Source organism: Mastomys coucha, unplaced genomic scaffold (genome assembly GCF_008632895.1).
Source record: "Mastomys coucha isolate ucsf_1 unplaced genomic scaffold, UCSF_Mcou_1 pScaffold8, whole genome shotgun sequence".
NCBI classification, from domain to species: Eukaryota; Metazoa; Chordata; class Mammalia; order Rodentia; family Muridae; genus Mastomys; species Mastomys coucha.
Window position 1 is genome coordinate 44,374,128 of NW_022196914.1, and position 26,431 is coordinate 44,400,558.

The 26,431-nt window shown below is 37.6% G+C and overlaps 1 protein-coding gene across 19 annotated transcripts in view; it reads left to right on the forward strand.

The window, feature by feature from the left end:
• Mef2c (myocyte enhancer factor 2C) overlaps positions 1-26,431 on the forward strand; it is a 163,965-nt gene that overhangs the window by 56,803 nt on the left and 80,731 nt on the right. For 12 of the 19 annotated variants that reach the window (XM_031359826.1, XM_031359842.1, XM_031359833.1 and 9 more), the window contains one exon: positions 14,398-14,590. In XM_031359826.1, coding sequence (XP_031215686.1) covers positions 14,537-14,590 — 54 coding nt within the window. In that variant the 5' untranslated portion in view covers positions 14,398-14,536. Of the gene's footprint in view, positions 1-11,211; positions 11,359-12,307; positions 12,631-14,394; positions 14,591-26,431 lie in introns of those variants that run through there. The other 7 variants (XM_031359828.1, XM_031359827.1, XM_031359836.1 and 4 more) reach the window with 4 other exon arrangements.

Here is a 26,431-nt window from a genome sequence, read left to right on the forward strand (position 1 = left end):
TTTCTTCTACTTTGAAGATAGTATTTGCCACCAGGGCCATTCTTTCTGACCTAAAAATAAAGAGATTTTCTTGTTCCCTGAAAGCTCTCTTAGACTTCGTAGAATTAACAGATGGGTATTTTGATCTTTCGAGTGGCATTTGTACATTAAATTCAGTCTTGGATATAATATACCAATACCAGCTATGGAGTGTTTAAATGGCTCTGGCCCACTGTTGTCTTTAATATCATGTGTAAATATATGAATGGATATGTATATGTTTATTCTATTACCATGTGTAGTGGTCTGCCTGTGGAAATAGTCTGATACATGCTGAAAATAGGCAAAATCTTGCTGCCTCCTCCTCTACAGGCCCGGATAACACAAGACTACATAATATACTATCTGCAATGAACTTGTGTAAATCACCAAAGTGTGTGAAATTCAATAACATTGCTGCATTGCCGCAGGGAGTATGTTTTATTTTATTATATGTATTTAACCTCAGCGCTTGAAAGGCAGAGGCAGGCTTGGTCTACAGAGTGAGTTCCAGGACAGGAGCGATACACAGAGAAACCCTGATATGAAAAAAAATGTTTATATATATATGTATATATATATATATACATATATATATACACATATATATGTGCCATATATATGCCATATGCTGACTGTTTTCAGCTAATATTTACATTAAGCATATGTATAATAAAGCTGATAGCCATAAAATTGCTTCTAAAATAGTATATTATGTTAGTGTAAAAGTGCTAGAAAAACATAATAAGATTCTGAGCACTCAAACACATAGAATCCCAAAGATATTGATAAATGTCTGAACTCTTAGGTAACAATTTGCAAATAGGAGAGTATTATAGCTTGTAGCCAACAGTAATTGGCAGAGATGAAGGTAAGAAAATAGAGATTTGTCCAGAAATTAAACCTCACTGTCAGCCTTCTTCAACCCTTTTAGGGGACATACCAACCTCAAAGGTTACACTACTTTTGACTTTTGACCACTTCGGAACTTGAAAGGCACCTCAGAAACTGAACTTAGCTTGGCTTGTGTGCCTGTAAATAATACTTGAAGTTGCTGCCTGGCTGACAGGCCTGCAGTGGGTAGGAAGCAGAAGCCACGTGAGCTCTAGAAAGATCTGTCTTCCTGCACTTGTACTGCTTTGCCTGCAGGTCTTTGAGCTTCAGGGACAAAGTACATTCTTTGATTGCTAAGTATCTATTCTGGCTTAAATAAGCAGCTGTTTCCTATATGTTTTTCAAACCTGTGGGCTTTTTATTTTTTTGTAAAACTACAAGAAAGTCTTCCCTATTCTTTCTGCATTTCTTCACCGCGGTAAAGACTACTACACTATCCTTGAGCTGATTATCAATTTGTGGTGAGCTACTCACTGCTCAGAGGCAATAAGCTTGCATCTTTCTATACAGATAGTGTTATCAGGAAATCACCCAAATACATTAGGAAATACTCTGTGCTCTGAGATTCAGGACAAAGAAATTAGACAGAGTATGCAGCTACTGGACAGTCATCTTTGGAATCCACATGGGGAAGTGTATGTAAAGAGATCTCCAGGGACAGTCATGACTTTGCCTGTACCTCTGAAGATTTTCTTTTAAATTCCAAAATAGAAAGAATCAGGCTGAAGTATCAGCTCCATTTAGTAATTTCTGATCTCTACTAACAGACTGTAGTGGCTATTTCTGGTTGTCAACTTGACTGTATCTGAAATGAACTGCAATCCAGAATTGGAGGGCTCACCTGGCCCTAATCTGGAGGCTGAGAGATAACAAGTTTCCGACCTGAATCTTGGCATGGAGATCTTGAGGTGTAGTGGCTACGAATCCCAGAGGATTAAGATAGAGAGATCTATGAGTTTAAGATCGTCTGGGATTGGAGGTATGGTGGCATAGTGGCTATGAATCCTAGAAGATTGGGACTGGAAGATCTGCGAGTTCAGTTGGGGTCACCTGGGGTTAAGGGTGTGGTAACACCTTTAACCTGGGCTATACCTTTTGCTGGAGACCTATATAAGGAAGAAGGAAAGCTTGCTTTTTTTCAATTGCTTGCCTTGTGGAACTGAGCAATTGCTGGATCCTCGGACTTCCATTCATAGCTGCTGCCGACCATTGTTGGGAGTGGATTGTTGGGAGTTGGACTACAGATTGTAAGTCTGCAATAAATTCCTTTACTACATAGAGACTATCATAACTTCTGGGACTCTAAAGAACCCTGACTAATACACAGACCTTTTTCTACAGGGGGAAGTACTGTAATACTTTCCATTTAGTATTATCTGCCAAGGATGACTTGATCTATCCTTGAAAACAGCCCAGGACAGAATGTGTAGACATGCAGAGATAAGGAGCCTCCTGCCAGGCCTTGGGCTCCAGGAGCTGTCTCTCAGCTCAGCTCTGGCCCAGGCGCTTTTCCTCTGCAGTGTGCCTGCCTTACCCCGCCTGGATATTATAGAGGAAGCATTTCACTTGTCTGAGGACACCTCTATTCCTAGCTCTTTGACAGTTTCACTCGCCATATCCCCTCAGTTCTATGTGCAAAAGGAGATAAAGAAAGGTGATGAAATGAAAAAACAAACAAACAAACAAAAAGCCTGGAGTGGGGTTGCTACAATGGAGAGGAAACTCCTTTTGCAGAAATGCATGTTTAGTTTGCAGTCGTGACTGGGCTTTGGAGGCGATGTAGGTGTAGCATAAAGGGAATCTTAGTACATAGGAAAGAGAGGAGAAGATGCAATATAAAATACTTCGTAGCAGTAAGGATAAAGTTAAATGTTTTAGGATTTAAAATCAGATATTTCATGATGGGGGGGGCGAGGAACACAGTTCTGTCTCTTAAATACTTTTAAGTTTGTGATTCTTCTTTAGAACCCTTGACCTTATAAAGCAGTATTAATTTAGGCTACATGGCAAATCATATACCTTACTTTGAAACTCATTATGTTCATGAGACAAAAAAGGAGAAAGTGGCTTATTATAAAGAATCAGGTTTGTACAACTACTTCTAAAAATTGAGAAAGTAAAATGTAAAAAATGTATACTTTACTTTCTTTGACATTGCACTGCAAAGGAAAATTTTATCTCCATCCCTTAAAATAATATAGTGCTTCTTGGGTTATCTCTGTGTCACAATTTTTTAAATTAAAATAAATCATATTTCTTTTACTCTAACTTCATACTTATCAAGACATAATTCTTCAATTGTGTTTTTTTCCCGATTAAAATGTTTTGATTTAAAAAGTAGTGGATAATTTAATTTGTCTTTTCATTTTCTGTTGGAAATTAATCTGCTTGGCTTTAGGCTATTTAACACCTCTGATTAGATAGGCTATCCATAGATACATGAGCGTTTCAAATACAGAAAACTGAGATTTTCAGGTATTACTGAGATTGCAATCAAAACTGCTGATTGCATTGATGTTAGGTTTTTTGAGAGAGAGAATAAACCAACTGAGCAAATGACTGAGTTATACCAGTGATGTGTAAGAGTGTGTACACACAAAGAGAAACAGGTCTTTATATAATACTGGGATTTGAATTTGTAATAATCTTGAGTATATTGTTAGACAGTCATGGTGCTATCCACACTTACAACTGAAAAACAAATGATGCTCCCAGGAACAATTTCAACTAGTTAACACTATTTTCACAAAATAACTGTATATTAAAGAATGATGTATCATTAAATTCAATTGGTGTCAATTTAGAGGCCTTTGATTTCACACTGTTTTTTTGAAGCTTTAATAGTATTTTTTAATTATATACCACCATGATAAAAAAAGTTTAAACAACAAATTTATTAAACTGAATTTTATTCAAATGAACTTTTACAAATGAGAATGGCTGTATTTTACATAATAGGTTAAGATACTGTAATTTAACTGAGTTTGCCAAAGTCAGGACTGTGACAGGAGAGGTCAGGAGAGTTTGTTGTCACAACACCTTGAGGACTGGAGTGTTCCTTGTCATAACACCTCTCTACAGGTGGTTTACATCTTCCTGTAGTTTTCTAAAGTGACACTGTCATATTAGGCTGTTGAGTCAATGCCCACCCCCTCACTTCTATAACTACTCACCTCTGGCCTGCTGTTCTATAGCATTTTCTCCATAGAGGTTCACTACTGAAATCATCAGTGTTTGAGCTCGTGCATTGACACTTGTCGCAGGCATATACAAGCTTTATGGAGCCCAGACCCTCTCTGTTACATTCCCAGTGATGTCCCTAACATTGAGCTATCATAATTCATGTCTGTCTGTCTGTCTCTCTCTCTCTCTGATTAATAAACAGACATTTTTTTCTGTATTTTTAAGAGCCATGAGTTTGGCCCATGATAGGCCTTGCATGGTGACAATTAAGCTAGAATTTAATATTTTAAAATGTAATCCAAGCTCAAGCCTTGTTTAAAATGTGCTATCAAAGTATACCAAATGTGTGACAGTGGTGAGCCTTCTCCACATCCATGGCTGAGAGCTGGAACTCCATCCTCCTGGAAGAGGCCTACTGCACCTTAATCTCATTTCTGAAGTTTGCTGCCGGCCTCCTGACCCCTTTACTCCCCGACAAGTGTTCTGTAGTGCTAAATCTGTGTGCTACACAGTCCTGGCATGTTTTGCAGTGTGGAGAGTCTGGTTGTCCTGGAGTTTTGCACAGATAAAGGAAGGATACAGTTCTGAGAGGAATGCACTGACTACAAAGTGCATCCTGAAGGCCATTTAGCTCACAATGAAGGTCTGTGTTTTAAAATAGCTCTATAACAAAGTAACTACAGAGTGTTGGCAAGGGCTCCAACTATTTATAGAACTGAGTAAGGCGTGGTAAATACCGCCACGGTACCCAGTTCTCCCTTGCCACAACCCCAAACTTATAAGAAGCACTGTAATTATATTTTTCTACTTGGGAAAAAAAAATCATAGTAGCCATTATCAGTTTAACCATACGGAAGCTTGGGCTGAGATTTCTTTTTTAAATGCATAGTTTTGAGTTTCAACAGCTGTGCTGGGTCTTTAATCATATATTATCTTTATGAAGCCTTTTTCTAACATATGTTAATTGGCTGTTTTCTGTGACAAATTATGAGCTCTTACTTTGATGAGGTTCAATTGCAATCATGTTGGAGTCGAGTACGTCAAGTTTCCACCCCTGCTGGCTCCTCAAACCACTACAAACATCCGCACGTCACTGCAGTGCTGAGTAATGGCAGGATTGGAGCTGGCTGATTTTGCTACAGATTTTTTTTTCCACAGGATATTTTCAGCTTCTTTGTACTAAATCTGTTGCAGGGTTTGCCCTTTTTAGCAGACACATGCTCTAAAATTAACATCAAATCTTATTGGAGATTACTATAATACAGGGAAGAATATTTCATAATACAACATACCAGCGTCTGCTTTGCTTTACTGAGATTTCAGAACATTTCTTCCACATTTTAAGGCAGTCTGCTGTAAGTCTGACTAGTACTTTCTATACCATCAGCATGTTGCAGCAGAGATTTTGAGTGTTCCTCTTTGAGGGAAGCGAGTTATTTGAGAGGATGACGAGGTAGTAAGTCCGCTATTATAAAGGTATTGGACATAAGTGCTTCTCTAGGTGTTGACAAATACGTTGGAATGTTAAAAATTCCGTTGTTCATTATATTCTTTTTATTCTTCAATATTACATTATCAGTCAGGTAATGAAAACAAGGCGTGTTCTGGAGGTTAACACCCTAGAAGATGTATAACAGCCTTTCCAGCTCTCTGTCCTACTGTCAACATTTAATGTATGATTCAGATGAACAGCAATGTTCTAATCCATCTGCTCTGAGAGCTGTGACAGATAGCTTGTATCAAAAACTAACAGATGATCAGTGAGAGCTATAATTAGAACAGATACAAAAACGAAGAGTGTTTGTCTATAATCTTGGGAAGTTAGTCAAGGTAATTGATTAAGGTCTTTAGTGCATGCTTCAAACATCAGTAGGATTGGGACTCATTGAGGTGTTTTCTGCCTCAACATGTCATGTAAAGGGCTCTAGATAAACTGCAGTTCTCCGAGCCAAAGCCAGAGGTCCATTTCCATATAGGCATCAGGAGTTTAGCTAAGATAAGCCAGATGTTCATAGAGCCAGATGTGACTAGGCACTGCTTTCCTAGGGAGGCTGTTTTTAATCAGCTATTTCCCTGGGGTAATGCAAAGCCAATGAGCTCTAAATCCTGAGGCTACCTGCACTCAGAGGAAGGCCTGGGAACATCAGTAAAATGCTTACATTGAGCATATGTGAAAAAATTAGAGAAGAAATTAAGGGTAGGAGAGGTTAACTTCAGAAGTGATTGCTATTGCTTAAAAAAAAAAAAGACAGAAGTAAAAATCTATACTTCTAAATGATTAAAAATAGAGTCAACCCCAACTTCCAAATACAGATACAAGTGAAAAGCTATAATTGATTAATATTAGTTAGACTTGTATAAAGATGGGTATTATTTTGAGACTGTGAGTGGAGAGTCATCTTCAGCACAAGTAAATAATCTCAAAGTGTCCTTGTCATTAGTGCTATCACACCAAGGGAGGTTGGCTTGGCAAGCCCTGTGTGGTCCTGCAACACTGGGACTGCAAAGTCAATCCACACACTCCATCTTGAGCCAGCTTACACAAGGAAATTTAGTTCCACTTGATAAGACACATACTTAATTGGCTTTAAGAAAATAAACCAAGGTAAAGAACAATGTGTAAATGAAACAGGGCTCGGTGGTGAGGAAGCCCGTGAGCCATGTAGCTTAATTGGGGCCAGTTGGGATCATTTAATGATTGCTGTCAGAAGATCAGATTTAATAGAAGACCACAGTGGGGTACAGTTAAACAAATTGTCATCGGGCATTTCAGATGAGCCAGACCTTAATTAGGTTGATTAGAACTCTGTAAAGGAGATGAAGAGACAGAGAAAAATGATGAATCACTAAATTCCTTATTGAGTGATATATAATATTACCATAAATATCATCTATATTTTACAGGACCTTTATAGAAGTTTGAAAAACATACATATTAGCCTGTAAACTTTAACAATTGTCTAAAGTTTAATTACAAATTAAAAATAGGTGACGTTCAGTTTAAATACCAGATGGTTTACCACGTATTTCTTACTTAATAAACAACAAGAATATCCACGAATCATAGTATGACTTCCCTTTGTAAGGTCATCTTTAAGTATTGAACAACTTAAGAAAGTAAGTAACAGGAATTGCAAATTATTTTTAAGGACATAATTTTGATTATTTAATGTAAAGGAATATAATCTTCACTTGGAATATCTTGTTAACCATCCATGTCTGATTACTTACTGGTTATTTACTGGTGAGGTTACCCAGGTGTCTGAAAATGGACTCACTGTTTTATCTACATCTTCTAAAAGACAAACTTGTGTTCTTCCACATGCTGTACACACACACACACACACACACACACACACACACAGACACATGCGCGCTTGGGTACCAATAAATCTGAAAAATGTGCCTAACACATACAAGCTCACCAGAAGAAAACATTTATAGAGTATTTCCATTTTAAGCATTAAATAGACTATACTAAAGATTGAGAAAAATAATTTTTTTAAAAGGACATAATATGCTTTGGAATTTTACTTTTACCCTAATAAGACAAAAATGTATGTTAGCAACGGATATCACTTTGAGCTGACCTTTCTTTGGAAGCTGACAATTTTGTCTCACTGCTGGTGAAGTAAAGTGCTTAACATGCTTTGTTCAGTAACAGCAGCAAAATCTCTAGCTGCGTTTGCTTATGAGTGGATACAGCTGGAACATAGAACCTAATGGGTGATGCTCCATCGTAACGCTAGCTTTGTGCTAAGTACAAGCCAGCTTTACCTTCATGGGAAACCTTACCACAGCCCTAACTGGCCCAAGCAAACATGTGGCAGCAAGTGCTGGGTCCCTTTACAAGAACAAAGACCTGCTAGAAACCTGCATCACCTATACAGCCTGATATGGAAATCCTGAAATCTGTCATGCCATTGAGGAGTTTGAGGCTTTTGACACATTTAGACCATTTGGAGTTTATTTTGGCTTGGAGAATGCCGGATTCCGTTTTAACTACAGTGGGGGAAAATGTCCAAGGCAGACTATGGCATGGATGACTGTGACAGGGAATCTGTGATTCCTTATGTTTGTCAAATTGTTTGTAATGCTGTGCAGTTTTCTAGAGGTATGTTGCTCCTAAAGTCTAGAGTTGTGTAAATAAAGTGATTTATTTAAATGATAGCAGCAGGTTAGGCCCACTTATTAAATTAATTGCAAGGGTTTTCAAAATGAGCTCTATTTTAGCCTTATTATATTTCTGACATACATTTCATCTCCTTTTGTCCTTGGGGAAAGATACTAAAGTAGGACTAGAAACACTCACATAGAGTTTCCAGCAGCTGTGGTCACTGGGAAATTGATGTATTTCCCTAGTTATTTCTGCTCTTGCAGCCTGAAGCTCCTCTCTGGCTGATACTAAAGAGAAAGTCCTTAATTTGTATGACACGTTCCTTCATCTAATGCTTGTTGTTAACAATGTAAGTGAGGTCTCCATGTTGTGTATTTAGGGATGACATTGTTACTAACCTTACTCCATAACGTATACATGAAAATCAACATACAAGTGTAGGTAATCCACCTTCCTAGCACCACCATGCAGGGTACCCTTCCTGTAGTATCATATGTAATGAGGCTATAACCAACCATTTTTGAAATGCAAGCCCATTTCCACTTTCAGGTAGGAGAGCAAAACTGTAAGTCACCTGGAGTACCTGTTTCCTAATGCACAGACTCATTCAGCTTTCACTGCTGCGTGAATTATTTTTATTCTACCTACAAGATACTGTACATCATGATAAAGGATTAACCGAGGTTACCAACTTGTTTCGGTATGAGCAAAATATGAGAAAAAGGTCCTTAGTACTAATTATTAAAAATAGCTAGTAAATACCTCAGATGAGAGAGACAAACCTTGACAAGAAGAGTTCAGTTAATCAACTGGTAATTATTAGTCCCACTGTTTCCCTGGGGCCAGGGTAGATCCTGGCACTACAGACATTTGATTCCCCTGACCCCCATGGTGAGTGCTATAAAGGAGAGGGGACTTAAGGCTTTGAGAGTTGTCTAGGGGAAGTGCTTCCTTAGGAAACTGCAACTGACACAGAAGGGAGAAGTGGAGCACACAGAAGGGAAAAAATATTCCAGACAGAAGGAATTGCATATGCAAATGCCCTGTGGTAGGAAGAAGGACAATGGAGTAGGAATTTTTTAAGCAATTCTATTTGTTTTGTGCCTGTATAGTGTTGTGATACTGAGACTTGAAGGTGATTCAGGAGTCATTGTATTGATACTAAATTCAAACAATTGCGAAATGGTCATCACAGTGGTATTTATCTGGAGAAAGGGAATCGCCCTTATATACTCTCAAGATGAGCCTCAGCTATGTGGCTTTAAAGCCAACTGCACTCTATTTCTGTAAAATATATGATAAACTTAGAGAAAAAAATGGAGTGATTTTTCAAGACCAGAAAAAAACTATTTCTCATCACACAGGCAAGCACTGCTAAGAATAATAATTGGGTTATTTCATTTGAAGCTCTTAAGGGAAAATAGGTATGCTCTGCTAGTTCTTTTTAACCAAAGCATAATTGCATGCCTCATATGTCTTTCAAACAAACCATAAAGTAGAAAGTTTAATGTATCTAAATGCAAGTAATGAGCGAAGCTTTCCCTTGAAAAGGTAGTGAATAGCTGAATCGCTTGACTCAGTGACAAACCCAGGCTTTCAGAGACAGGGCACATATCACTTTGGCCTTTTGCTGTACATGGGGCTTTCATTTATTTGATAATACTATTTCTTGGGTGATACAGTGCACCTAATTTGCAGCCTTGAGTTTTACAAAACAAGGTTTTCTGAGGATGCTCATGGTGATGTAAATGTAAGCCAGAGGAAACATTATTTGGCAATCCAGATAAAAGAAATAATTCTCCCCTTGCAGATTGACATATTCTAATGTTTAAGCCTCGTTGGGCTGTTTTTATTTAAGTGACTGCACTGTACTCATTGAAAGAAAATACATGCCTTGCAAAGGTAATTTTAGCAGCAGAGAATTAATTTCTTCCCACATCTTTTAATGTGGCATGGGAGTCTCAATCTATGATCAAAACATGTAACTGAAGGTTATGTTTAATTTCTAAATCAAAGTGTTGTGGGAAGGCGATTGAAATTTGTAGGTGACTCAGACCGAGTTGCTATGCGGTTTTCTTCCTACAGAAACTTTAGGGGAGAGTGCCATTACCATGTGAGGGGAAACTGCCATTACCTTGTGAGAAGAGCAGAAGATGAAAATAGTTTCACCATCGACTGAAAGTTTGCGTTAGTCACTTTGATTTGTAATTGAATTTTTAAGGAGGCCAGAGAGCCCCAATAACAAAAATTATTTTCTTACTACTTGCTCTTTCCTTTGCAATGTGAGATGAAATAAGTAATCAATATATATTACTAACAAACATTTGTTTACTGCTGTCATGATTAAATTCTGTCCCAGAAGTTATAATTTACTTGTTTTCTTTGGACAGAAATCTTCATTTCCTTCAAAAATTAAATTCAAAATATGTAGTGCCATTTTCTGGATAATGCAATTTTTGGTAAGGCATGGTAGATGATGAGGGCGAAATATCTGCTGCCTCACCCAAGTCCATTTTGATCTGTTTAATTTCTCATATTTATATCTTAAGGTGATCATAACAAAGCTTTAATCCCGAACCAGAATGGCTTTTTCTCAGGTGTTTGGAAGACAGAAATTAGAAATTGTGTGCCTCCCATCGGCCTTTTCCCTCACTGTCCTTTATCTGAACCAGCTCTCCAAGGCCTGTGTGTGGGGTGTGCTGCAGAGCATACTCAGGCTGCTCTGCTCGGAGAAGGAAGTGGAGAGTTTTGGTTCCCATTTTACACTTGCGGAGCAGTTTAGGGAAGGAAGCACCTTTACACCTTTTATTGTTCGCGGTTGCTGACATCACATCCTTCCCTGGCCAGTCTGTGCGTGTTTCCTGCCATTCTGTCAAGATTCTTCTCTGTTACTGGGAGGGATTTGCCGAAGGGAAGGAGGGAGGAAGAGTGAGGCCAGAGAGAGTGGGAGGAGGAAGGGAGGGGGAGGTGTGTGTCAATCAAACTAGCTTGTTTGTAAATGAAGGAGCCCGCAGGAAAATGATCTTTAGCTGTCTAGAAGACATTCTTCTCTGAGCAGGTCTCAGAACACTTTGCCTTCGTCTATCTATCCGCTTATGCCAAACTCAAAGTGAACAGAAGCCTGCCATACTGAAGTTCCCCTTTTAGTAAGCAGACTGACTTTACTTTTTTATTTAAGTTGGCAAAGGAAGAAATAGTGCAGAAGACTGTAGCTCCATACAGTGTTCTTTTTCTTTCCTTCTTGTTCAAAGTTTTGATTGTTTACATGTAACTGTCATTTTCCAAGAATGGTTCCTTCATGTGAGAACTGTAGTGTCCAGATGAAGCCTGTGGTTGATTATACATAATGAAAGTTCTCAGTGTGACTGAACTCTACTATATGTAGTTTAATTACTAATAATCTTTTTTTCCACATACCTGCGAAACCACCGAATAGGTTACTACAGTAATAATAATCTCTTTCTCTAGCTTTCCTGAAAATAAATACTTGAAACAAACCTTACAGTATAGTTTATGTATAAAAATTGGGTTAATAAATATTTATACTAAAAAGTAGAAATTAAGCAAAAGTTATGCACTGGTGCTGACCTTCCTAATTCTTTGAATTTTTCCTGATGGCCTTGAAATGGGAGGACATCATTGATCTGTTGCTATTCTACTTGTGTGGACTTGATACAAATCTACAGTTTATGAATGTTCAGAAAGCAACACTTCAGTTACTGAATTGAACATTGTCCTTAGGCGGACAACAAAACAAAAGCCAAATTAGGTTTAAATTTCCCTCTCTCTCCACTACCTGGCCATATTTCAAAATGGAGACTATTTTCAATTGCATTTTCACTGATCATTTCATGTGTGTGTGTATACTTGCACATTCAAGCGTGCTAATATATCTGCATATGTAGTTCTAAAAAAATATTCCCCATTGTGTTTTAAGAATTTAAAAACAAACAAATAAACACTTTCCTTGACTTCTCCTAAGCAGAGTGTCGGATTTCAGAGTTCAGAAGTGTCAGATGGTGATTGGAGAGGCTCTTTTGCTTTCAGTGGCCAGGAGCTCTTGGTCCCTAAGGACACTCTTCTTCAGGGTTGTCTCCTTACTTGCTTTGTTACTTGTCCTTTGAATCAAGGTCTGTAGACGGTCACCTCCTCCCTGCTGAGCCACTATGCTCTAATCGGTTCACCCTGACCTTCCACCTAAAGTGAGTAAGCGCTTAGGCAGGCAGAGTCTGGTAAGCCGATAGTGCCACCAGCTAAGAGAAAGGAAGGGGAGATGCTCCCATATGCTTTGACTTGAGATTCATGGATTGTTTTATGTGTGTATGTGTATGTGTGTATGGTGGAGAAAGACTTCTTGTCTCCTTGGGGTCTTGCACATGCACAGGAAATACCAGTCTGGGCTGCTGCTTGCTTCTTGGGTAAGACTATAGAAATATGGAAAAGACTCCCACTTGTGTGCTGTTTAAGACCATTTCTAAGACTAAATGAGTAGACTAACAATGTTGAATACATCATGTGATGTGCTTTGCAGATTCTTATCTATGCGATCTTGGTGTCTTATAGTAGTGTCTTCAGGTTGTGAGTGACTTAGTCAGTTGTGTGTTGTTCGTGTAACTTAAACACTTTGAGACTGCTGCTAACATTGAAAACCGTGGCTGGAGTCATAATCTTTGACAAGCACACCGTAACCATGGTGTGACTCACATGTGTATGCGGAGAGGCTAAACTGAGCTGCAGTTTAGGAGAAGGACACTGGGTAAAGGAGAGCGGATAGTCTTAGTGATTAAGCAGTGCTTAATCCACCAGAACTAATTATATCATAATAGCCTCTGCAATTAGATAATTACCTAAACTTATATTTTTAAAAATTTACTCAAGGTGACAAAGAATAAAGAAACTGAAAGGCAGCTGAGGATCAGACCAAGTGTCTAACAGCCTTTTCTGTTCCAAGAACCTTGAACCAGAGCCAAATAATCTATTAAGGAGTCAGGACCGTGGCTTAGCGTTACATAATACATGTGGGAATTTTTCAGGTCCACTGTCAGAGACTAACTAGAGTCAACAGGGAGATTCTGAGCAGTGTGTAAAGTAGTTATATCCTCTGACATAAGAGGAGACAAAATAATTGAAGCCGCTGCTCGCAAATGAAACAAGCATGTGCAAAGCTTCCTACCTAGTTAACTTCCAATTCATAGCAATTCACTTTCATTATGTGCAAATATTTTTAGATATAATTTTAAATGGAGTAAAATATAGACTTGTAATATTCTGTGCTCTATGGGTTTGCCATGTAATTGATAATCATTATTTTAATTTTAATTCATGACCTAGAGCTCTCCGGTATATAATATCAAGGTTCTGTAATTTTGCGTCTGACTCCCTAAGGAGATATGATATGTCTCTTTTAAACATTTAAATTTAGAGGGCTGTGGTCTATTATTAAAAAGTATATAGTTACAAATGAGATAATAACCTTAGTTTTTTTGCACCACTTATTTCTTATCGGTGACCATCATTTGTGAGGATTGTTTTAATGGACAGTTTAAGAGCCTCAGGAGGAAGTGCTCTCACTGCTAACCAATGCTTGAACATAAGATGAAACACCCCATATTACTTTTTCCTGTGTTCTCCTGGCAGTGATCTTCTTAAAATAAGATTAAAGGATTTAGTTTTAAATTAGTTGACATTTACATATATCAAAGAGCACTTCCATAATCGTCCATCTTATTTGCATAACTAGGGGCGTTATCACCTCTGCTGTCAAAACACGAGATTGTTTTCCATTCAGAAATGAATTAGATGCCCTACTTAGCATACACAGGTATATAAAGGTTCATTAACTCTCTGATTTGGGTAATTTTTCATAACAGAAGGGTGAAAATTGTCACCTAATTTCATTAAAACATATTAAGAAGCTCTTTACAAAAATACAGTTCATTTCAAGTGTTGGGTTTTAAAGCACAGTTTTCATCATTTTAAATGACTTCTTAAATTACTTATAAGGTTATTTTAATTATAAAAGCAAACCACCCTGTGCGGTATGCTCCAGAGTATGATGTGCCATGTGCTTTTAAAAAGAGTTATTTTTATTCATTTTATTGTTTTGTGAAGTTTATTTCCCTGATGAAGCTAGGAAACTGGCTTGCTGTGGAGGAATTGTTTAGCTTTTCATTTTTGTTCAGCAGGAACGAATGCAGGGACTTGGGAACTGAGCTGTGCACGTGCTGAAGAAGGAAACTTGTTTGAAGGAAACAGGAAAGAGCAAGAAAAGGAAGGAAAAAATACATAATTTCAGGGACGAGAGAGAGAAGAAACACGGGGACTATGGGGAGAAAAAAGATTCAGATCACGAGGATTATGGATGAGCGTAACAGACAGGTGAGTGTGGGCATCCCTTCATATCCATTCCACAAATATATATACATATTCAAGGTATAACAACATGCTGGACTCTGTGAGCTCACTGTATCCAGTTTAACTGCTGATTTTCATCTCTTTGGAACAAAGCAGGAAAGAGAACTGTTAAAAATATGTTTTAAAGATTCATGATTGTTCACTTTTCACTGCCTCAAGACCTTTAAGTGGAAACTGTATTTATATGACATGAATAGCTTAATAATTAGGAGTTAATAAGCGTAGAATTGCTACACTGCACGCATCATCAAACAAAGATAGGCTTACATGCATGCAAACTGGGCCTTTTGTGGTCATCCATTTAAAAGTTTATAATATAGCTTAAATATCCTCTGTCTGAGAAGTGGTTGGCTTTCTTCTCATCACAAAGGAGAGTTTGAAGTAAAGCCAAATATCTCCAGCCTCTCCTGACAACAACAGCAGAACTTTCATATGAGATAGCAGTTGTGTAAAACATAGAGACAAGAACTTCCTGTTAACACGTTTTCTTATTCCTGAATTTTATAAACATGGTACTATCTTTTCTTTTCTACAACTCCAGTGATAACATCTGTAAGACACACCAGTTTTGAAGACTTCAAATATCAAATGTTCAGTCGTGCATAGTGGACCTGCATTGTGCATCCTGAGTGGCTGCAGTCTGAGTCCCTGTCTTTATTCTGGGAAGAGTAGCTAGGCTGTGTGAGGATGACTAGGAAGTTTAGACATATCCTTCTGTTGGATATCAGGTGAAAGTCCTTAAGAGGAATCAGTCTACCTGGATACACACATGAAGTGGCATGCAGACAAGAGAGCCTGTTCCTTAGCCCTAGGAGAGGACAGAGCCCCGCCCCCGACCCATTTATGGTCCAGAATATTAAAGCTAGCCTTGGAAATGGCTCCCCACACTCTAAGTCTCCAAATTAAAGACTCACCTTCCATTTCGTACCTGTTTACCCTTCTGTGACATGAGAATAGATTCCATTTAAAACACAAATGCTTTTCCACTCATAAATTACAAGGAATAGGAATCATTGTTTATTTCGTTATGTTTACTGATGGCTCTTTACAAAAAGCCAGTGAGCTTCTAAGAACTAAGATTTGTCTGTTTTTTGTTTGTTTGTTTGGGTTTTTTGTCTTTTTGCTTTTTTTTTTTAAGATTATACATTATCAGAAATGAGTGTATCTTCTAAGGTCCACAGGACTTGAATTACTTTGAGCTTAATTTTGAGTTAAATGACAAAAAATATAAGATTCATGAGGGATTCCACTATTTTCATTCATGTAAAGCTGAAATCTGAAATTAAGACTGAAATATTGAACATCACATACATTGACTGTGGGGACCTTGTTGTTTGGAACACAATCTGTTTGGGTTAGGGTAAAAAAATACATGAATTATCATTTGCAATTTATTAATAATATGATCTATTTTTAGCTTCGTGAGATTCATTATATCTTTTTTTATTTATAAAAGCATAATAAAAATTGTGGGGGTTGAATTGGGTGGACTTTTGCTGTGCTTTTTAAGGAAACAAAGCATCTATAGAGATACAAGAGTTGTCACATTGTACTCTTGAAAGAACAAGTTTAAATGTTTACATGTAGTCATCTTGTTCCATGCTTGTAGATACTCTTACCTATGTTAAAAGTCACAATAATTTTAAGAAGTGGAAAAAGTATTTAAATTCAGCTTACTTTGACCTTTCAAAAAGTACTAAGGACTATTTCCTTTAATTTATTATGTAAGATGTAGAGTCAATTTATTATTTTCCTCAGTCTGTGTTTACAATAGGCTTTTTAATTCAATGCCATTGAAGAAAATTAGTAACAATAATATTACTGCGGTTTAAGCTACGCTTCAGTGGTTGTCTAAGATGACTATTGACAGTTTTAGAGCTGTCATTTATGATAATGTTTGTCTTGCTCACCTCTCATTTTCTGCGCAAATGGTCCAAAGAACCACTTGGATAAGAGCATGAAGTATATAGGTCACTTCTGATAATCAAAACCAGCGAGCGTATGGAGGAGCTCCTAACCTGGGCATCCTTTAAACCATGTGTTCACATGTTGAAAAGAAAAATGTCAGCAGCTTAGCTCTTTCTGAAGCTGCTCCACTGGGGTGGCCTAGTAGGACCTCACACAGAGGCTAGCTGCCGTTTCATTTTGAAAGCAGTGAACACGGTTTTTTCTGCCTTTGCATTTGTGTATTTGGCCACATACAGAATAATGTGGGCCCTGTGCAGAAAGAGAAATGTCAACCCAAAGTAAGCCCCGAAATACCACAGAACTTATTAATACATTGTGTTTCAGAAAGATAACTCATCTAAGGACAGAATAGTGGTTTATGTACAGTTCTACCTTCATTGTCTCCTTTATAACAAGGAAACAATGGCTAAAGCTCCAGGTCAGATACATAAAATAGTGTAATAAGGATAAAAATTCACATCACATCTTTTTTTACTTTACATTTTTTTCAGTTTCTAATTTTATAAAGCCAGTTTCTTAGCCTTCATTAAGTTTAAGTTAATATGCACAACAAACTCATGAATTGTCAATTTATCTTACAGATACACTCAGACAGCTTGATGAAAGTCATTACCAACTATTTTCCAATGATGGCATGTAAATTATTCCACTTAATCCTTAAAATAGGGTTCTACTTTATAGCTAGAGGTTATTTATTTATTACATCAACAAGTATTATTTGACTGCACCCTGACCGAAAGAAAATACTTGCTAGTGAATAACAGTCTCATTCAGGGATGAGCAAAAAATGTTCGGTAAACAACCAGGTAGCACATAACTGTTTGCGTTGTGCTGTCTCTGACTCGGTTGTGGATCTCTTCCTAGGTGCTCTGAATGCAAGCAGAGACGATAGATATATATCTATATTCAGTAAGAAATCTTTCCTGAAAAACAAACATGAATTGCAATTGTCTAGAGGATCACTGTTTATAGACCTCTGGTAGACTGAAATAGTCATGAGCTATGGAAATACAGAACAAAAATGTCATTGATGGTCTGAGAATGAAACTACCAAAGCACTGTGAAAGAACAGTCAGGGAGTACTGCATTTACCATTCAAGCTTGGAGGATGACCACTCCGAGCGGGTGCAAATATGGGCACTACAGCATTCTAGAGGAAACAGAATTTCTAAGGCTTGAGATAGGACAAAAGCTTGGCTGAGGATTCAGAACACACTTAATAAGACTTGAGCCTGGTGTGTGGCTGTAGAGTTCTAAAGGACTTCACGTGGTGTTGAACAACAGCCTGAAATGCTTAGGGAGCCTGCTTCAGTTCAGGATAACTGGTCGAGAATTTACAGCAAAGGGTAGAAAGTGCCAAACATCTAGTCTCAAACTCCTCATTTTTCACAACAAAAACCTGCTTCTTTCAATGATGCCATGCTGCATCTAGCATAATTTAGTGGCTGAAAGACCGAGAATGTACTTCATTCCCTTTTCCAGTCATTTCATACTGGATCTCATAAGAGACAATGGATAAAAGTTCACTTTTTAGAGAAAGACAACCAGCTTCTAGTTCCAGCTCTACATGTAGTCATATTACTCTCCAGTTACTTTGGTTTAATAGATGCCATAGTACATTACACTACACGAAAGTAGGATAACTCTTCAGCAAATTATTTAACCTCTCTGAACCTCATTGGTAGAGTGAAGATTAAAAATAGTCGCCCCAACGTTACAATGCTAAGATCTGAAGCCATGTATATGAAGTGCCCAGGATTTAAGTGCTCAGTGAATGCACAGATTAATTTCCCCCATTGCAAACCACACTCTTTGAGCCATTGTGTCTTACAGTCACTGTGATTTCTATCAAAAGTTGATGGGCTTTCACTCCGAGGAGTTCTACCATAAAAGAATGTCAGGAGAGGGGTGGTACAGAGTAGAGCAGGAACACAAAGAAGCTCCCTTGCCCAGAATCAGGTAGAGAATCATCCAGAGCAGTGCTGCTGCAGAGACGATGGCCTGTAGACAGGGAAGGAAGAGCACACAAGACATGCTCAATGTACGCCTTGCAACAGGGAGGTTGGAAAGAGTGTCCTAGATCCTGTACAGGTAGGATTATTTTCAAATGTGTGTTACTGACCAAATCCTTCTTAAAATACTTTTTGCCATTTTATCACTTCTACCTCCAAGCTTATGGTAACTATTACTCCAATCTCCAATCTCTCCATCTTCTAGTTTCTTTGTTTACCCTTGACCCTTAACAATTAGGCAGTCATAGAGTCTTGGCCTTTCTCATGTGTTACACATTCTTCAGTTACTCCTTGCAACAATTGGACTTTTAATTAGTTTATTATATGTTTCAATTTTATAAACAAAATATTATTAGAAGCCTGTTCCATCAAGAAGATATATGTATACATATATATGTATATATATATATGTTTGTATATATATATTCATATATATATATATTCAGAATGCTAAATAATTCTAAACCTATTTGCTCAGATGTTTGTACTAAATTTTTCATCTTCCCTACTTTAAAAGGGCTAACATAATTAAATTCCAATATATTCATGCAACTTGTTACAAAAAAGACATCTAAATAAATGAATAACTACAAGAGGGAAGTATTTGCCGATAGTACATTTAGGATCTAGGACCTAAAACAGCACATATACCTATTCCTATACCTAAATCTACACCTACACCTGTACATGTCTATGCATGTAGTTTCCTTTTCTTCCTTCACATCTGGCTATTTGGTTTTTGCCTACAAAGAAAATCCTACATAATTATCAGTGTGATAAATTAAACACAAATTAAAGACAAGCAGAAACATTCCCCTTTTAGCAAGTCAAGAGAATCCTCTTATAAATTGAAATAATTCAGAGTTCATAGCAATTACAATCCCTCCTCTTGGGCTTCTAGATGTTTCTTTGCATGCAACACCTAAGGGACGAGCTGCAGAAGTATGCTCACTGCACATGTATGCTCACGGCAGAAGTATGCTCACTGCACATGTATGTTCACTGTAGATGTATGTTCACTGCACATGTATGTTCACTGTAGATGTATGTTCACTGCAGAAGTATGCTCACTACAGAAGTATGCTCACTGCACATGTATGTTCACTGTAGATGTATGTTCACTGCAGAAGTATGCTCACTGCACATGTATGTTCACTGTAGATGTATGCTCACTGTAGGTGCCATCTCTAATAGTTTGTATACCCTGAGTCTTTTATCTGCTAAATCTAGTTTATTTTGTGCTGAACTGAAAAATAAGAAATATTGCAATTCCCTCAGATGACTCAAAAAAGCTTCCTTCTACCTACATTCAGTTCTTTACATTGTAGCTCAAGTTTCACAGGTATTTTCAGTGCAACTTTCCTTCAAGATGGTATCCAGAATTTGAACAAATAAAAAGGGGCTGGTTACAATTCTAAATTTGGAGAGTATATCTAATTACTTAAATAAAGTTTGATGAAGTTGTGACCAATTCAGTCTTCAGTGTAGAAAACTTGATATTTGAGAAATGCAAGTTACTTGCTTTGACAAAATAAGCTCTTGGTGAAGTCTGTCATCTGCCATGGAGAGAAGAATTCTGCAGGCCCATTGTCAAAGGCACTTCCTTCCACATCACCAGAAACAGAATGCTCATACTTGCCAGTGTTAGCTGAGACAGTACCACTGAGCTACCCTTCTTTGATGGAGGAATCTTGACCCTGCTGCAGATCTTGTGAATAGGCGGTCCATTGGAAAAAAATGCTGAGTTTTTTGTCTCAGTCAAAGTAAGTTTGTATATAACTTTATAATGTTGGTCATTTTACCTTTTTCCTTACTAACATACTTTAGCATATTATAATTTACCCTGAACTTATATAAAAATTATGTTCAGGTCATTCTATATAAATGAAATATGGGTGTATCATGGTGTTGTTAAGACACATATTGCTCAGAGTTGATTCAAGGCTACACTGATGCATGCTGGAAATATCTAATGGGTAGCTCCACTATGCATCCTCATTCTTTTACTAACTAATCTTGAACTCATGATGGAAACAGTCCTTAATTAGATTTAAGATTATTTATTATTGAAGAGATTAGCAAGGAAAATCAGAAGCAGGGGTGTTTGTTATACTTTGGAAATTATTTTAGTAAAAAGAAAAAAGTAACAAGGAGTTATCAGGGTGCTCATGTGTGATTAAAAGGATGCCAGGTTAGTTCCTTTTGTTTTAGCAATTAGAAAAATTGTTGACAAGTGATCTCTGAATCATGGAGTTAACACACAGCACACATATATCCATCCCATATGGGTGTGCTTTTTTATATTTATGTCAGCTAGATCTGCTCCCTGTGGCCAGAAAAAGATTGCCCCAACTGTTAAACACGTTATTAAGTTTCCTCTGATAGGAAATCCAAGAGAGATTAAAATTCTCTCATGGAAAGTGCTAAGTGTTCTTCATGTAAGAAGTAAGTGCTGTCTCTACATGCTCAGGTCGTGTTATTGGCTCTGTTCTAATTTATAATTCTGACATGATTTCTATTCAGAGATAAACAACCTAAAACTTATAAAAAATATTTTCCTGTACCTCAAACCTTTCAATGTTCTTTGTAGAAAGCGAACAGAGGATGCCCTGTTGGTCTCTGTGACCATGTGCTCACAGCGTTTTCCCCTTCAAGTGCACAAGCACACATCAGATGTGAGGTAGCTTTACTGAGGACCAATAGTAGGGATATGAACACTGCGAGTAGGCCACATAAAGTAAGAAAGTTTTTCATACTCTGAATTAAAATAAACACGGGTAAATGTTTTCAAAGCCTTGCCCTTTGCAGTCAAAACTCCCTTTAGCATGATAAGTCATTCATTTTAAATGGAATACTTTCAACCTTATGGTGAAAGCATTATTCTAAAGTTTATAACCCATTATACTTTTTGAAAAACATTTGGAAGCTACTTTTTTCCAAAAATAATTACAAGAGTAAAAAATAAAATAAAACATAATTAAACGGAAGATTAAAAATTCCCCATTTGCAGTGTGTATTTGTGTTTCTCTTGAAATATGTTAGACCATTAATGGGAATAAGAGAAACCAATTTAGATGTTTGGAAATTCGACTTTTAATTTTAAATTGGAACAGTTTAGCTTAAGAAATCACTAACATTTAAATAACATTTCAACAAATGTAACTGTTTGGAAACTACAGCTGAGGCAGCCTCCTGCCTTCTGTCTTGCAAGGATTGATTTGGAAGGCCCTGAGGGAGAAAATATTGGGAGTTGGGAGGTAAAACTGAAGCCACTGTGGGAAGGAAGAAGTTACTCTCTTCCTGTTATGACAGGAAAGCGTAGACAAATGTGCTTCCTGAGTTAGCTCAGCAGGGAATGTAGGATCCTTTGACCTTTAACTTAGGTGTATTTTGACCATGTTGAACTAGTAAACATGCTTGGGCCCTCCAGATACTAATTTGTCTTATCTGATTCTTCTCCTCATGAAACTGGTATAGTTAGTAGATGAAGGTGCCGAGAAGTGATCTATTTTCTTCTACTTCTGTCATGTTTAATATCTCAAATAGATTTTAAAAACTGGTTATATGCATATTACTTTTATCTTCAGAAGATATCATGTCTATTTAAGAGACATTTAACTATTATAAATTATTTTTATACTTAAAAATGTCAATGCTGAATTGTATATTTTAAAATAAATTGTATTAGTTTAATAAAAAAGAAAAAGAAAACAGAAAAAAAAAACAATCAAACCTGAACATACAAGTGTGTTTAAAATGTTGCAGGGTAGAATTCTCTTTTAGAATGTGAAGCATTACCAGATTTTGCAAGGGACACTCTAAAACCCTGCCAAACTTAATGACAAACGCTGGTCTTTGCTGTCCTTACATAATCAAATATATTAGAAATCCACAGAAACAACTTTTAAAGCCCAAACTCTTCAATGGACACTCCCTTGTTTGTGATCACCCTATTTGTGATCCACCCTCAAAATACCATGTAATACACAAGACTTACATTTTGTTTAGGAATTGTATATGCTGACTTAGGTTACGGGGCTGATAGAGTTTTGTTCTCTGAGGCCCTCATTTTAACAAGTTTCTTGTGCTGAGAAAGTTAGGGATCACTGCTTACACATCCTGTGGAAATGCTCCTGTATTTCCCTGAAACATGGCTCAGTTTGCTGGAGGCTAAGGAGGACAATGGTTTCCTTTGCAGCAGAACACACTGCTGTCTCTTGGTCGCAAGTTGTGCTGGAGGGTTACAAGCACATGGTCGCAGTCTGTTTAAAAGAGCCCCTCACTGCTCTTTAAAGAGCCTTTCATTTAGGATGGCAGGCCCCTTCATTGTATAAAGGAGCGCTTGTCTAGAACACAAGTCTATAGTGGCATGGCCTCCTCCCACTGAGAGTAATCATCAGGCCTAGAGCTCATAGCCTTTCTAATGACAGACTGAATTAAACAAAATAAAACCGAAGAGGAGTACTCAGAACAGTCGTGCCATTACTTACTGACAGGAACAAGGGAGGCATCCTGGAGCATTTAGAAGGCCATTTCCCTTCTAAATTAGAGAATGTCTTTACAGACGCTTGACTCCGTTCCCTAACCCTTTAAACACATGGGAAGACCCAGTGGTTCACGGATTATTACAGAGCACATTGTCTCCTCCTGTCACTCCTTACTAGGTCATCTGCCTCAACTTAGGAAACTGGAGATCATCTTGGTGACTGAGGGGGAATAAGCAGAGTGAGGTTTAAAATACTTTCAAATAAAGAAGTCATATTAGTAATTCTAAGTGGGACAGAATGGAAGAACATTGAAAGTACAGTTAGTTGGGTGTATTAGTTCCAACATATTTCAAAAGAAATGACAATTACTCTATGTGTTAAAAGTATGGCTTTAGGATCAAGTTCCTCAGGAGTAGATTGCTTACCCATCTACAAAGACCTGTTTTTATGCCAGTTCTGGGAAAATAGAAGACGGAAATGAAGAGAGAGACACAGAGAGAGGGGGAGAGAAGGAGGGAGATGGACGGAGAGGGAGAGAGGGAGGAAGAGAAGGAGAGAAGGAAAGAGGGGGGAGAAAGAGAGAAGAAAGAGGGAGGGGAAGGGAGAGAGGGAGAGAAAAGGGAGGAAGAGAGAGGAGAGGGAGGAAAAGAGAAAAGGAGAGGAATGAGAAAAAGGGGAGATGGCAAGAGGAGGGAAAATAGAATTGGGGAGGGTGGGTGGGTTAAGAATCACTCCACTTTATTCGTTGAATACAAAAACATTTCATTAGAATTAGACCTCAAGTACTGTGATTTCAGATACTAAACAAAATTAATGTGGCTTCCCTTAGAGGTAGTCTGAAATCAATGTGTCCTCGGGTGTTCTAAGTGGTGTAGTAGCTACTGTTTAAAAGGTTCATCACCTTCATTTCTTTAGAATTTTTTCCAGTAGGGTGTAAGGATTCCCATTGTTAATACATACTCAGGTTCTTCAGAGGTGGCTAGGAATGTAAAGAATGTAGAGCAAGGATATGGAGGGAAACAGATCCCAAAATACCCTTTTCCATGACCCAGTAAACCAAACTAATTTCCCTGCCTTAGAAGTAACTACACAGAAAATCCTGTCCTGGGATTTTAAAACTTGGTATAGGAACTGCTCGTGTAACAATGTGTGGAAATCAGAGTCCCATTCTTTCTATTCTAGCTGTGAGCAGGCCTATGTCTGCTGCCAGCCAAGTACTTCCCATTTTGGGAAACTGAAACATCTATAAATATAGAAATAGTATGTGCCTACTCATGGCTGTGTGTGGTTCTCACCAGCTTTCGTGGGAATGGCTTGAGTGTCTAAGGGCAGTGAGGGCTACAGAACCACACAAAAGCATCACTGGTTTGTTGGTGGAAGTAGAAACCACTGCCTCTCAATTGAATATTGGTAGCATTATTTTATTTACTTTAACCTAAGAAGCTACCTTTACATAAATTAATACTCTCCCTTAGGGTGCTCTTCTCAGGAAGAGTGTCAGGTGACCACAAAAGCAAATAAATAACAATATGTGTATACCTCAGCTAACACTGGCCTGCTCCTGAGCCATGGGAGCTTCTGCTCAGGGGATAGTTACTTACAAGAGAGAAAGCATGCTGACTAGAGAAACATGCATTGTGTATGGAAAAGGTATTATTTCTGGTTCATAGGGAGTAGTAGTACAGCTTTACATAAGGCCATTTAACTCTGTATGTACAGTATCCATCTGAAAAAGGGGGATTACAGACTACCAACTACAGCCTACAGAGATACTATTAAGTGTTGTAAAACAGCTTAGTAGAAAGTCTTTGAGCCACTGTTTCTGCCTAAGACAATTCCATGATAAACAATATGCTCTAATTTTTATACACAGACTCAAACGGTTATGACACCATTCAGTTTTCCTCTTCAGCTCAACTTCATGGAATGCATATTTTTACTATCAGTCAAAATGACAAAAGCATAGAAGAACTATGTCTCCTGTTGATGGTAACTTTCTTTTAGTCTGAACATATACAAGAGTTTATTTTAAAACTTCCAATTTATAAAGAAAGCATGCACAATTTCTTCATTTATCTGTGCATCCATGCAGTAAATATTTAGTCAGCTATTATTTGTGGACTTTAAATTGAAATGATGAGTAGAAGAAGGCTCCAGCTTTCAAGGAAAGTCATGATACAGTTGCGACACTTTATGTGGGTAGTGTTAGCACAAGTGGATGAACCCAACCACAAAAATCACAATGATGTTTTACGTCTTAGTATATGAAATGTATAGGTGATAATTGTGATGAAGTTGATTTACTAAATCATAAGATATTATATATAGTGTAGAATTGTAGGACAGGGTGCCTGCTTTGACCTTTATTACTAATTAATTATATTCTTTGCTACTTGAAAGTCAATACCATCTAGCCATAGAGGTTGAAGGTGTAAAAACTGTAGAAAGAGTTGTAGAGCAAGTTCCTTGTTACCTTAAAAACACATTCAGTTGATCTCAAACATCTAGCTGTATCACAAGTTCCAGAATAAGGGCAGTAGGATGAGCTCCACTATTCTCTCTCATCATCATGCTTTCTTTTTCTTGAGTGGATGATATTCACTATACACTAGAATTCATTCTAGAAGAAGATATAATACACATACCTCATCATGTGCATGAAGCTTCAGACCTTGGAAAATGCTTAACGTGGGACTGTTAACATTCTGAGCATGGAAGGTTAAAAGTAGCCAATTCCTTCAATGGCCAAAGATTACACTGATTAACAGAAGGAGCCATAAAGATAATTTATTCCCACTTTGGACCATCTTAAACTTAGATCCTATCTACCAAACCATCTACCATATTTTGTAGAAGGTTTAGAAAGCATGTTTTAAAATAATTTATGAGTGCAAATTTCAAGATCACCTGTTTGATTCAGCTCATTCATGACTCAACTTCTTTTTTTTTTTTATGACTCGACTTCTTATTGTCGACAGAAGCTACAAACTCTGACACCTTTTCCTAGCTCTGATCTCCACATTCATGTTACATGCAGATCTAACTAGCACGCCTTGCATTTTCACCTAAACCCATGTTAAAAGTGGTTCCTGGGAGCAGAAAGTGACTGAACTCCACAGTGCCTTCTAGAGACTTTTTCACACTTAGTTGCCATTAATTAGTTCATCTTTGAACTAATGTTCAAAGATGTTTCTTCTGCCAGTCACTGTCAACCATCCACAAATGCACAAATATATATGTATTAATAGTCAGAACTTGGAGGTGGAGAAATGGCTCAGCAGTTAAGAGCACTAACTGCTCTTTCAGAGGTCCTGTGTTCAATTCCCAGCAACCACATG